The sequence below is a fragment of the Helicoverpa armigera genome, chromosome 31 (assembly GCF_030705265.1).
Source record: "Helicoverpa armigera isolate CAAS_96S chromosome 31, ASM3070526v1, whole genome shotgun sequence".
Lineage (NCBI taxonomy): Eukaryota > Metazoa > Arthropoda > Insecta > Lepidoptera > Noctuidae > Helicoverpa > Helicoverpa armigera.
Window position 1 is genome coordinate 3,513,339 of NC_087150.1, and position 13,672 is coordinate 3,527,010.

General features: G+C 38.3%; 1 protein-coding gene across 3 annotated transcripts in view; it reads right to left on the bottom strand.

The window, feature by feature from the left end:
• The window catches only part of LOC110383286 (uncharacterized), an 85,253-nt gene that overhangs the window by 41,280 nt on the left and 30,301 nt on the right, over window positions 1–13,672 (bottom strand). Inside the window, exons 1-4 of one of the 3 annotated variants that reach the window (XM_064043204.1) lie at window positions 3,481–3,700; window positions 3,168–3,371; window positions 742–951; window positions 387–467 (exon numbers count right to left, since the gene is read on the bottom strand). The exons of the other annotated variants lie outside the window; for them this stretch is intronic. Of the exons in view, the coding sequence (XP_063899274.1) occupies window positions 387–467; window positions 742–951; window positions 3,168–3,371; window positions 3,481–3,529 (544 nt within the window). The 5' untranslated portion in view covers window positions 3,530–3,700. Of the gene's footprint in view, window positions 1–386; window positions 468–741; window positions 952–3,167; window positions 3,372–3,480; window positions 3,701–13,672 lie in introns of those variants that run through there. 3 annotated transcript variants of the gene reach the window in all.

The window sequence follows — 13,672 nt, forward strand, 5'->3', positions numbered from 1 at the left end:
TATATAAGCATGCATATATTCCAAATGCAACTTAAATTTGAAGTGCACCCTGAGGGCTTAAAAATATATAATTAATCCTACTAATATTATAAACGCGAAAGTTTGTATGTATGGATGTATGGATGTTTGTTACTCTTTCACGCAAAAACTACTGAATGGATTTTAATGAAACTTTACAATAATATAGTTTATACATCAGAATAACACATAGGCTACAATTTGTAAACATATTGTTCGAAATACTAAACCTGCGCAGACGAAGTCGCGGGCACCAGCTAGTTAGTTATAATGGCACAATTGTCAAGCTGCTAGACGACCATATTAAGTCAAAACAATGCTAACATTAATGAATCTAGGACTTTGTTGAAAGATCCTGGTGAACTAACCTTTTGATGTAGATGGTAAGTTTTCAACTGCCCTGAATGGTCTGCTATCAGTGTACATACATTTTGATATAGACAGTGGATCTGCAACAGTAGAGGTATTAAGACTAATTAAGACAAAGACCCAACCAAACAATGGTAACAAAAAACAAAAAAGGTGAAGGAAAACATCTTGAGGAAACCTGGACTATAAAGTCTGAAATCACCAACCCGCATTGAGCAAGCGTGGTGATTAATGCTCAATCCTTCTCCGTGTGAGAGGAGGCCGCAGCCCAGCAAAGAGACGATAAAAAAGGCTGTAACAGTAACAGTATGTATGTTAAGTACATCTAATCATTTAGCTACGTAGTGCACCCACCTGGTATAAGTAATGTTGGAATGGCTATGTTAGAAATTCTGTAGTTTAGGCAACAATATTTCTCTTCGAAATGAGCATGACATACTCGACGAAGTTTATAAATATTTTCATTACTCAGACTCAAAATCTCTCCACCAATTGTATGAACCCATATTCGGAAACGAGCAATGTCCTTTTCGGGGTTAGGAAACCAGTGAAGTCTCTGAGAGCCTGCAAAAATAAAAAGTACATTCAAAGAACAAAATTATGTTTATTTTCCTTATTCCTTATGCTTTCTATAATAAATCTATCTAGTATATTTTAGGTTAGAGACTCATCCTCCGAGCTTTTTTCCCAACTATGTTGAGGTCGGCTTCCAGATTGAAGACTGAAAGGAGAATAATGAAATGCTATCTAGCAATATTTTCTGTTGAAAAATCAAAACAATATAGAAATTATTGACATATTTATGAGGGCTTTTCACACCAGGAATTTTTCTTTTCATATCTGGAATGACGAGTTTAAGCGAAATAAGAAAATAACAATTGCTAGGTACATTTCCATACAAAGTCATGATTGACGTTTCGTTCTTATCATTTGTATGAGTTACGTAGGTATGATTAAATAATAACGTTTATATAAGGTTAAGTACATATAAGGACTTTCTTTATAGACTAACTTTCAGTGCTCATTTTCAAGAGAACCATAGAAAATTAGAAAATTTGTTTAAAATTCTGAATCTAACCTTTGGTTAATATTTCTCTGCTACGCTTAAGTGGACAAGCAGCCTTAAAAGTACTTTTTATTTGTCCGGTATAAATCCGTCTGGTAATATGTACTTACCTAAAGTTTTCGCACACTGAGGTACACAACAACGTTTGCTTGACATCGTAAAATTACTCTAGAGCACTTTATAGTCTACGTCTCGAACACTATTACAAACACTCAACGCTAATCGGAGGAGCAGGGCTCGACTCAACGAATTCACGGGGAATTACTAGGTAGACGAAAACACTCGACGTAAACCCAAACAAAAACGACCGGCTATAATGACAGAAGAAATGTCATTACCCGCCATTATCATTCGTTGACACTTGACAGCTTACTTCAATGCTGCAAGTAAAAACAAAATAACTACTATGCCACGAATTCAATTAAAGGTTTGAGGCGGGATTGATATAACTACTTACAATAAAATAAGTCTAATCATAATGATTTATTTGATGAAAATCTTGTTTATTTTATTTTTATAATCTATTTCTACAATGTACACACTATACATATATACAAACTGAAACTACTTTGATGAAAATATATTTTACGATTTTAGTAAAATATTACTGCTGTTTTGATTTTGCATAAAAAGTTTTCGATTTTAACGAAACCACTAATCCATTTCCTTATTTTATTGATGGCAACATTTATTACTAATTTGATGAAATATAACGATGCAAAAATAAAATAGCCACATCGTTTTCAAGAATTAGTATATTTAAGACTATTTTTAATTTGGTCGGTTAGTATCAGCAAGCGCCATCTATTTCTATAAACCAACAACACTTGATGATATTTCAAAATCAAAGTAAAATGTTTTAAAATCGAAGTCAATGTGAAGAAGCCAAGTTATCATATTCGCTATCAGTTCAGGGTCCAAATAACAAGCTAGGTAATACGTAGCACTCAGGAAAATCAGAATCCGTAAACAAGCCAAGTGGGTATAAAAATATATCACAAAAACAAAGTAAACGCAAAATGAACAAAAAAGAAACCGGCCAAGTGCGAGTCGGACTCGCGCACGAAGGGTTCCGTACCATCCAAACTAATATATATATATTAATTAATATATATATTTATGGATATCGAGCAAAACTGAGCAAAAAAATCGTCACGTTAGTTGTATGGGAGCCTCCCGAAATATTTATTTTATTCTAGTTTTGGTGACAGACGGACGGACGGACGGACGGACAGAAGAGAGAAAACAATAGCGAATAACGAAATATTTCTGGATGTAAACATAAAATATTAATTATGTATTTTTATGACATAATAGAAAAAAGTAATATAAATATCTGAATTAATCAACATAATGAATAATGAAATAAGTAAATAATGAAGAAAACTGACGTTCCTCGCACACTACATGGCGCTAGTTTCTTCGACTACTTTTTGAGTTATGATTTTTTAGGAGATTTTCATCCCCCCCTACCCCTGATTGTCACTGACCAAATGACAGTCATAAATGATACACTAATAAATTTGCTATAGATAGGCCACTCATAGACCCCAACATAGTTGGGAAAGGCTTGGAGGATGATGAGTGCCTAACTAATGGTGTTAGCAGTTTGACTTGTTATTGTCATTAATATTCTTATAGTGTATTATTAGAACCAGTCTGTGCTAGCGGTGTATTTGTTTATACATAAGATATGAATATAGATGGTATTTACCAATATTCAATGTTGGAACAGCATTCTTGGTAAGACGTCCACTGGCCGTTCGATAACACACTTCAAAATGATAATCACATATACGTATGTTGTTGTTTATGTAATTATCGCCCTTTTGTCGATCTTTCTCACTTAAAACCATTTTCCACTGATCAAATTTTTCCGTATGCGGGTATACATTTGGTGGAAAGTGATGAACCGTTCCTGAATGACAATATCACCAAACAGTGTAGATACGTTAAAAGTGTAAAAAAGTAAAAGGAAATAGTTCTAAGCGGATTTTGTAAGATGTAAAAAATTATGTGAAACATACCTTTTGGAACACATCCAAAATAACACTTGAATGCAGACTTTCTCGGCATTTTGAAAATTTCGTCGAATCCAAATCAAACGGCAATATCAAGGTCCAGTTTATACAAGGCATAGGGTCAATCGTTTACGTATCCAATCACAGAGTACAAGAAAGAAAAAGGGTCAAAAACTCAAAAAGATAAAGCAATATACAGATCACAAGAACACCTCGAAATAACGAACGAAACAGAGAAAAATGTTTTTAAAAGACAACTGACAAGTCTGACAACGTAATTTTTCTGTCCCGTTATTCATCATTAACCTACGTTTCTTTTCACGTACGTATGAACCACTTGAAAAGTAGTAAAACTCTCCTACTTCTTTAAGCTGTGCCCTATAGGGTCCATATTGTCACTAATCTAAATGTACCACCTGTTATAACATATGGAATGCTAATAAAGAATTGAGTATTGAACTTTCAAGTGCTAAAAAGAAAATTTGCAACCATATTTTTGAAATTTAATCCATAATAAATTGTGAAATAATAAATATTTATTGTTATTAATTGTATGTTTACTTTTGTAATGTCGTCAACTAGCTCTACCTAGTGGCAAAAATGTAAAAGTATGGCCAGTTTTTGTATATGTCGGAGACTGTCAATAGTACGGACACTAAACGTCACGCAAGCGCGCCCTCTGGTGGCGTTTCCGGTGAAACAACATTTTGGCGCGCTTGGCAGAGTAGTGGTGGTCGGCGTGGCGTCCGCGGAGCTCAGTCTTGGTCGAGTCGTCGTGCTGCGCACATCTCGAAACTGCCCTACGTCACGTCTAGTGTTATTGCCTAGTGATGTAGTACCGTTGTAGATCCATATTGTAAAGTGTGTAAAGTGTCTTTTGAAATTAAAGTGTAAAGGTTCTTCTAACCTAACAGACAGACATGTGTTGCTGGGGAGTTTGTTCCGCCACTTCTTCTCCCCAAGCCAAAACACATAGGAAGTGGCGAAGGGCGGGCGTTTTGGGAGCTGTCTTTTGTTCTGACTAATTTGAATAAACGTTTGACTTTTGAGTTCGTTTGAGTTTTGAGTTTCTTTGAGTTATCTCTTTGCTTCATTTACCCTAACTGATGTCGGACGATAGTGCCATCCTTGATGTTCGCCTCCGACATATATAATATTTTGATACAACCAAATGTATGGAAGTTACACCCCCCTGTGACAGAATAGATAATACATATAATACGGGTATAAATGAGCCACTGACAGAATAGTTTTATTTCAACTACTCGTCCTCCCCGCTAGTTGTCACCAGCGTCTACGCGAAAGCATGTTATATATAGTTATAGCTATGTAGGCGTCATCTACGTACCTATAGGTATATTGGTGACCATACTTAACACTTTTTATTTTTTAAAACCAAACATTTAACCGACTTTCAAGCCATGTATTCACTGAGAAACAATTGTTTATAAACACTGTTTCAGAACAATATATACGTGTTTCTGAAACAAATAATTTTGTTTCAGAAACATATAATTTTGTTTCTGTGGACGATGTGGACGGCAGAATTCCCGAAACATTGTTGATGTAAACATCTACGTGATGTTTCAGAAACTGTGTATCTGAAACATTGTTTCCCAGCGAATACGTGGTTTTATTATGATTTGTAACATACCTTCCACAAATGTTTGCCTCATGTTTCTGTACGTGTCGTCAGACGTTATAACAGAAACAGCTGGCTCAACAGACACTTCTGCAACTTCAGATGAGCTGGTGGTACCTAAAAAGCAGCAATAAACTTCTTAGACAACTATGCACAATACTTTAGAAAAAAAAAAACATTAAAATGTAATTCTATATAAAAAAAAACTGTTTTTATGTAATTGCACTTCATTTATGATTCAACTGGCACTAATAATGAAAATATAAGTGATACAAAATAAAATTATAAACATGACATACGCCCGATAATCAGTGACCGTTTTTTTTTTTTTTGCGACGTTAAAAATCATCAAATAACCCCTCCTGCTGTGGGTTAGCAGCGGTGAGGGAGTGTCAGACTCTTACTGACTATAAAAACCGTCGTGTTCCGACGTAGGCCTTTTATGTACCAGGGCCACGATATCTCTTTCGAACAACCCGCAGCCCCGGCAGGCCCTGGCCCTACTGGGCCCCGCTGGATTTCATAGACATCTGCCGCAAAGATTAAGCTATATTCGGACTAGAATTTATTTGCATATATTTTTGTTTACCTGATAATAACCCCGTAATATTCAAGGTTGGCACTGCATTTCTGGTCAAGCACTTGCTTGGAGATATGTAATAATCTTCAAAATGTTTATTACATAATCTTAATTGATTATAAATGTACGCATCTCCTTTTATTTTGATGTCATCGTCCAATACTTCTTTCCAGGCATCAAACCTTTCCCTATCACGGTCTGACTTAGGAAAATGATGCAATGGACCTGAAAGTCAATGAGCGTTTTGGTCTACCTCTCCTCTAGCATTAAGTGATATATCAATAGAAAGCTTGTGTTATGTAGAGCATTTTCTTGTATGGCGGCGATTGTCATTTGTTAGTATTTAGGGAGTTAGAACGTGTTTAGTGAAATAATAACTATGTCTGAAATCTGCTGTAGCTTCTAAAGTACTGACAATTTGTTAGAGGTATTTTAGTACGACATGTACGACATACTTGGCAGTCGTTACCGGTAGTCAGAAGCCAGTAAGTCTGACACCAGTCTAACCAAAGGGTATCGGGTTGCCCAGGTTACTGGGTTGAGGAGGTCAGATAGGCAGTCGCTTCTTGTAAAGCACTGGTACTCAGCTGAATCCGGTTAGACTGGAAGCCGACCCCAACATAGTTTGGGAAAAGGCTCGGAGGATGATGATTTTAGTAGTACAACATGTTCTATTTAAAAAGGCCTTTCCAGTGATATATAATTAATTACTCGAGAAGAAATCTCAGAACTTGAAACAAACTATCGATAATATAATCTAAAATAAGCTCTAACTTCTTAAGTACTAAGAATTGGTAAGTAGTATGTTAGTACAAAATGTAACGCTTGAAAAGACCTTTCAAATGATGTATTGACTCATTACTAGAGGAAAAAAAGCTTTGGAAGGGATCTTTCTTAAATAGGATCACATATTATATCGTCAATTGTCATCTTACCTCCTTCTTCACATGCAAAATAGCAATGAGTGCGAGGATTTTTCGGTAATTTCGCCATCGTAATAAAAAAACGTAGCCAAGTTTGATCACAATAAACATACAGTTACCGGCACGGATGTCGGGCCCTGACCTTCACCTGCGCACAAGCGATTTACTGCCTTATTGCCTTATGCGTACGGGTGCGCAAAGCGATCCCCACTCTTCCGCCGAGAGCCCGACATCCGTGCCGGTAACTGTACACGGCGAAGTCCATAAAACGATGGGGTCCAGCGAAGTAGGTAAGTGTATTCGTCGGTATCCGTTTACGAAAAGCCAAGTAACTGTGTGTAAGACTCTCGGAGTCCAGGAAAACCGCGAAGGTCAATAAAAAAGAGAAATTACACGGAAAACTCACGGTACACACAACCACAACAAACGTTGGTGGAAAGTTTTGAAAACTTTTATTTATTTACACGTATTTTTTTTTTAATTTATTCTTGGCCATAGATACATTATTTACCAGTGTTGCCATTGGAAAAATAAGTAATAAGAATGTATAAAAAACGTTATGGACTTTTTTAAGCCCGATAACGAATCGCGAAAAATGTAACATTATTTTTAAGTTTCTATTATTAATTCGAATTTGATCAATTATTAAAAGAATAGCATTTTAAGAAAGAGGTCATCTAAGGCGACATCTAGTAGTATTTAAGGGAAAACTTTTGCCTTAGTTGACACGTCCTCCCCGCTAGATGGCACCACTTTCCATATATTTTCTTTTCTCGACCTCAAAGTACTGTAGTGTCATCCCCATGCATGGTCCCGTCCAAAGAGTAAAGTAATATATGGTCCCGTCATTCATCATTTACGTTTCTTTTCACGTACGTATGAACCACTTGAAAAGTAGTAAAACTCTCCTACTTCTTTAAGCTGTGCCCTATAGGGTCCATATTGTCACTAATCTAAATGTACCACCTGTTATAACATATGGAATGCTAATAAAGAGATTAAAGAAAAATTGTGAATTTAAAATCATTTAAAATCTTGATATCATGTCATGAATGTTAAGTCTTAAATGTTTATGAAAATATATGTATACGTACATAAATTATTTTTATGAGTTATTTTGGTATTTCAAGCTTGTTTGATAAATAATGGAGCCGGAAAGGCCATTTAGTACTTAACAGCTAAGTACATAAACATACAAATTTTTTACATGTATATAATCATCTGCAAGGGTATTGAGCACTCACTCAGTAATTTATTGGTTTATTGCCTTAAATGTACAGTGCGCGAAGCGATCCCCACTCTTCCGCCGAGAGCTCAATAACCGTGCCGATAACTATACATTGTTTTGTAACCATGGAAAACATAAAAGTAGACCAGAAATAAGTAAAAATACATACCCAAATTCAATGTAGGTATTGCATTTCTGGTCAAAAGTTTACTCGGTGATTTATAATATTCTTCAAAATGTCTGTGGCATATGCGAACAGAATTATATATGTAGTTATTTCCTCTCTCTTGGGTTGCGATGCTGAGTACAGATTTCCACTGATTAAACCTTTCTGTGCAAGGATATTCCCATTTCGGGAATCGGTGTAGCGGTCCTTTAAATAAAATTTTAATAAAATGTAGGTATTTTATTTTAAGCAGCCGTGGTCACCGTGGTGGCCTAGTGGGTAAAGAACCAAGCTCTTAAGTATGAAGGTGCGGGTTCGATTCCAGGTCAGGCAAGTACCAATGCAACTTTTCTAAGTTTGTATGTACTTTCTAAGTATATCTTGGACATCAATGGCTGATAAAAAGGTGAAGGAAAACATCTTGAGGAAACCTGGACTATAAAGTCTGAAATCACCAACCCGCATTGAGCAAGCGTGGTGATTAATGCTCAATCCTTCTCCATGTGAGAGGAGGCCTGTGCCCTGCAGAGGGACGATAAAAAAAAAGAAGGCTGTAACAGATTTTATTTTGTACAGAATTTACACAAAGTTGAAATGAATCATTAATTTATTGAATGAAACATACTAAATAAGAACTTACCATCGATAATACATCCAAAGTAACATTTTAATGCAGATGATTTCGGCATTTTCAAAATCCAAAATTGTAAAACTTTTAAAATCGAAGTCAATGAATAAGTTATAAGTTATAAGTTCGGGGTCCAAATAACAAGCCAGGTAATACGAAGCACTCAGGAAAATCAGAATCCGTAAACAAGCTGAGTCGGTATAAAAAATATATCACAAAAACAAAGTAAACGCAAAACGAACAAAACCAAAGATATAGTTACCGCCACGGATATTGGGCTCTCGGCGGAAGAGTGGGGATCGCTTTGAGCACTGTACACATAAGGCAATAAACCAATAAATCGCTACTGCGCAGGTGAAGGTAAGGGCTCAATATCCTTGCCGATAACTAAAACAATTACAAGTGATAACTATAACAAGTGATTCTAATATGGCAGTATGTATTGGTATGTAATACACTATTCTATTCTATTTTTATTTATGGCAATCCATGTCGATGCATACGTCGACGATTCTGCCAATGACAAGTGGGATGAGAAGCAAGTAGTGCTTGTGATTGGCAAAGGATAAAATTAAATTGATCTTGAAGTCAAACTTGTGTAACTTAACGTGTTAGTAGGACGGCACTGAAACAAACAGAAATACATTTACATATATAAATAATAACAATATGTTAGTAACATAAAACGAATAACATATATACCACAACTATACAAACAGTGGTCTAAATAACTAGGCCACAGTTTATAATTTAATATTATTTCGATGGATAGTCATCAATAGCGCCTGGAGCAATTCTGGACAGGAGTAAGTTAAGAGGGAACGGAAATTAGTAGGGAGAGGAATCTTAAGTTTTTGGAGACGACCATATAGATCAAAAGATGAGTTATTGGGACAATTAAAGAATATATGGTCCAGGGTACCCTCATCCAGTCCACACTCGCAGAGGGATGAGTCCTGCACCCGAATTTTGCGCAAGAAGACCGGAGTACAACAATGCCCTAATCGTATTCTGCACAGGACTGAAATAACCTGTTTAGGGTATTTTTTAAAACGAGTGAACCACGGTTTTGATTTTACAACCGGTTGGATAGAGTAATATGAACTACCCTTCTTTCTGCTGGAGATATTCCACCATTCCTGCCACGACGTCTCAAGACTCAATCTAGGAACGTTTAGTAGGTCATGCCCGTGAAGGGAGAAGTGTGCAAGGTCCGCTGATTCAGACGTGCATGCATCCTTAGCCAATGCGTCAGCACATTCATTTCCCGTTATACCGCAGTGGCTAGGGATCCAAACTAAGTGAACAACTTTCTCTTGCAGAGAGCAGGAGAAAAGGGACTTTTTGATATCCAGGATAATAGGACAATGGAGTTTAGCTCGAAAGGGATTCTGGGATAGGGCTTGGAGACAACTAAGGGAGTCAGTAAAGATAACTCCGAAGTTGATCTCATGGGACTCTATAAAGTGACAAGCTTCCAATAATGCCACGCACTCGCCTGTAAATATAGAAGACTCCTTTGGGCATCTGAATTTCATAATAATTTTCGAGTTCTGGTAATAAACCGCGGCTCCAGTATAGCCACCATTCAATTTGGAAGCATCCGTGAAGAACCTTTGAAACCCAGTCCATCGTTCACCCAAAACCGCATTAAAGGTCGAATTTGCCGATGGGGAGTTTTTCGATATGCCAATGTTATAAAATATATTAGGGTGAAGCAAAGTACTTCATAGGGTAATTAAATAAAGGAAGTCTGGGATGTGATGCAATAGGGGATTCAAAATTTTGAAAAATCGGAATGCTTTCAGGAATAAGGGGATTTCTTTATGTTCCCAATATTTTGAGCTGTGACAAAGAGTGTCAAGCTCTCTGAGTTTTGGGATGAGAGGGTGGGATGATTTAGGAATAACCCTGGACAGGAAACGGGAAGCAAGGTACTGACGTCTCAGGGCTAAAGGGGGTTCAGCGCATTCAACCTGTAAGGCGTTAATAGGCGACGACTTCATGCAACCTGTGATGATCCGAAGGCATTGAGATTGGATCCTATCTAAGCCGGCCAAGGCACCTTTGTTACCAGGAATCACCAAGTGTGACCCATAATCCAGAATGCTACGAACTAAGGCATTGTAAATTAATTTCATAGTGAAGGGGTGTGCCCCCCACCAGACCCCAGAGAGAGCTTTCAAAATGGAGATAACTCGTTCGCATCTTTTGATTAGGTAATTTATGTGGTGAATACCGGATAATTTACAATCTAAATAAACTCCTAAAAATTTTGCTTTTTGGACTATAGGGATGCCTTGTCCTTGGATGTTCACTGAGACCTGAGGGATCAGTCGTTTTCGGGAGAAAATCACTACCGAGCTTTTTGGGGCAGATAATGAGAGACCATGGTCCAGAAGCCATGTGTGCAGAGAGTCCAGGGAGAGGCAGAGGGATGAGGCAGCATCCTCTATGGAAGGATTAACAACATATAACGCCAGATCATCAGCGTATTGCAGTAAGTGACAATCGGCATTGAGGCTGGAGCCAATGTCTGCCGTATAGAGGTTGTAAAGTAGAGGGCTTAAAACAGAGCCTTGCGGAAGGCCTTTCCACGTCTGCCTCATCTCGAATACTTCCCCCTGCACTCTGAGCATTAATGAGCGAGACATGAGGAGTGCGCATATACATTGTACCATCTTACCTGGAATCCTCAGCTGTTGCAGTTTCTGCCTGAGGACTGGAAGAAGAACGCTGTCGTATGCGGAAGATATGTCAAGGAATGCGGCTACAGCAGATTCATTTTTAGAAAAGGCTGTACGGATGTCGGTTACCAGAATTGCCACACTATCCATGGTACTAAGCCCCTTTCTAAAGCCAAACTGATGGCTCGGCAGTGAATCCCTAGACTCAACCAACCACTCAAGCCTATTTTTAATTAAGTGTTCCAGTAACTTGGCCAACACGGAGGACAAAGCAATTGGTCTAAGGCCATTCGGGTCATCAGCAGTCTTGCCGGGCTTCAGGAGCGGAATGACTATTTGTACTTTCCACTGGTCAGGAACCCAACCATATTGATAGCAATAATTAACAATGTCAAGGTAGTATTGCTTAGCTTTAGAACCGGAATGAGCTACAAATGAATACGGTATTCCGTCCATGCCTGGAGCGGAATCCTTAACATGACGTAACACCGCATCAAGTTCCTTCAACGAAAATGGTTCATCCATAGGATCATCCAAAATATTTACAGACGGTAGCAGAAGTTCTGGAAATGAAGGAACATAGGCTGGAGCAATTTTGTCGAAGAAGGATTCAGCAGTTTCTCTCGTTATGGGGGAAGAGATAGGTGGGGAGCAGCCTCGCCTAAAACGATTAATGCTCTTCCATACTGCTGATATGGGAGTGGAAGGGGATAGAGAAGTGCAAAACTTAACCCAACCACGACGTTTCTTCTTATGAAGAAGCCGCCGAGATTGAGCAAACACTCGTCTGTACCGTATAAGATTGTCGCTATTCATCAATTCATTGTACTGTTTTTCGGCCTCTTTCCTTTCTTTAACAGCCGATGTGCATTCTTGGTCCCACCAAGGGGGAGACGGAATTTTATTTTTGGCACAGTTACGCAACGGGAAGGATGAGTCTGCACTTGAAGTAATGGCCGAGATAAAGTCATCGTGACATCTCTTAGCATGGCAGTGACCAGAAGTATCTTGGTAACTTGAAGTTAAATTTGGAAGTATACTGATTTTCTCCTCCAGTAAAGATGAAAACTTCGACCAATCGGGTTTGGACAAGTTGTACTTCAATAGTGGAGGAGAAGTTTTCTCTAAATAGGTTTTATTAGGAAAAGTTATAATAATGGGGTAATGGTCGCTACCATGCGTAAGGGTAGTACATTGCCAATGAATTGATGCCGCCAACTCTACTGAACAGAATGTGAGGTCTACACAACTCTTTTGCTGTCCGGGAAGGGATCTACGAGTAGGGCTACCATCATTTAGGATGCAAAGGTCTAGGTCATCCAAGATTTCTACTAAACCTTCCCAAAAGGAATCGCAGCGATTGGAACCCCATCTAAAATGGTGACAATTAAAATCACCCATGACAAGGACGGGTCCTACAATATTATTTAAGATTTCTCTAATGGTAGCTAAGAACCTGTGCTGTGGGTGGGAGATATATACAGATAGGACTGTGATACCTTCTACTCTACCTGCGACTATATTCATATCACCATCCAGAGCAGAAAGTGTCAAGGTCGACAGTGGAACACGATTATTAACAAGGAGAGCCGACCCTCCATAGCCATCAGATCTGTCACATCTGAGAATATTAAAAAGTGGTATATTAAAACTGAGACTCGGTGTGAGCCAAGTCTCAGCGATTGAGCAAGCCAGAGGCTTGAATTTATTTAGAAGGAATATGAGGTCGTGTTTCTTATGCCACACGCTCCTCACATTCCATTGCAGGAATATTTGGCGGGACGCCATTTCTAATATTTGGGAGAAGATTAACTAGTTGATAGGCAACGTTGGACGGTATTTCAGCATTATTAGTAGATAAAATTGTAGTCAAAAGTTTAATAAGGATATCTATAAGTGATGATGTATTATTGCCAATGAATGGGTTATTTAGAGCACAGCCATCAGGCTGTGAAGATGCAGGGGAGTTAATGATTTGCTGATGAGCAGCTTTATCGTAAGAGGGGGATAGAGGGGCATGGGTCTTTGGCTTAAGAAAAACAGTTTTGCGGTATGACTGAGTGGGAGCTGGAACTACTTTTGTAGCATTTGCATAATTGCGAGAAACAAGTGGGATAGTTTTGCTAGCTTCAGCATAAGAAAGGGACTTCTCAGCCATAACGGTCTTAATGGCCTTCTGTCTGCCCAACTCTGGGCATGATTTGCTATTCGCAAAATGATTCCCCGAGCAGAGCACACAGAATGCCTCCGCCTCAGAAATGCTGCAACCATCACCAGGGTGATCATGGCCGCATTTACTGCAGCGAGGTTTAGACCGGCACACAAGTTCTACATGACCGAACCT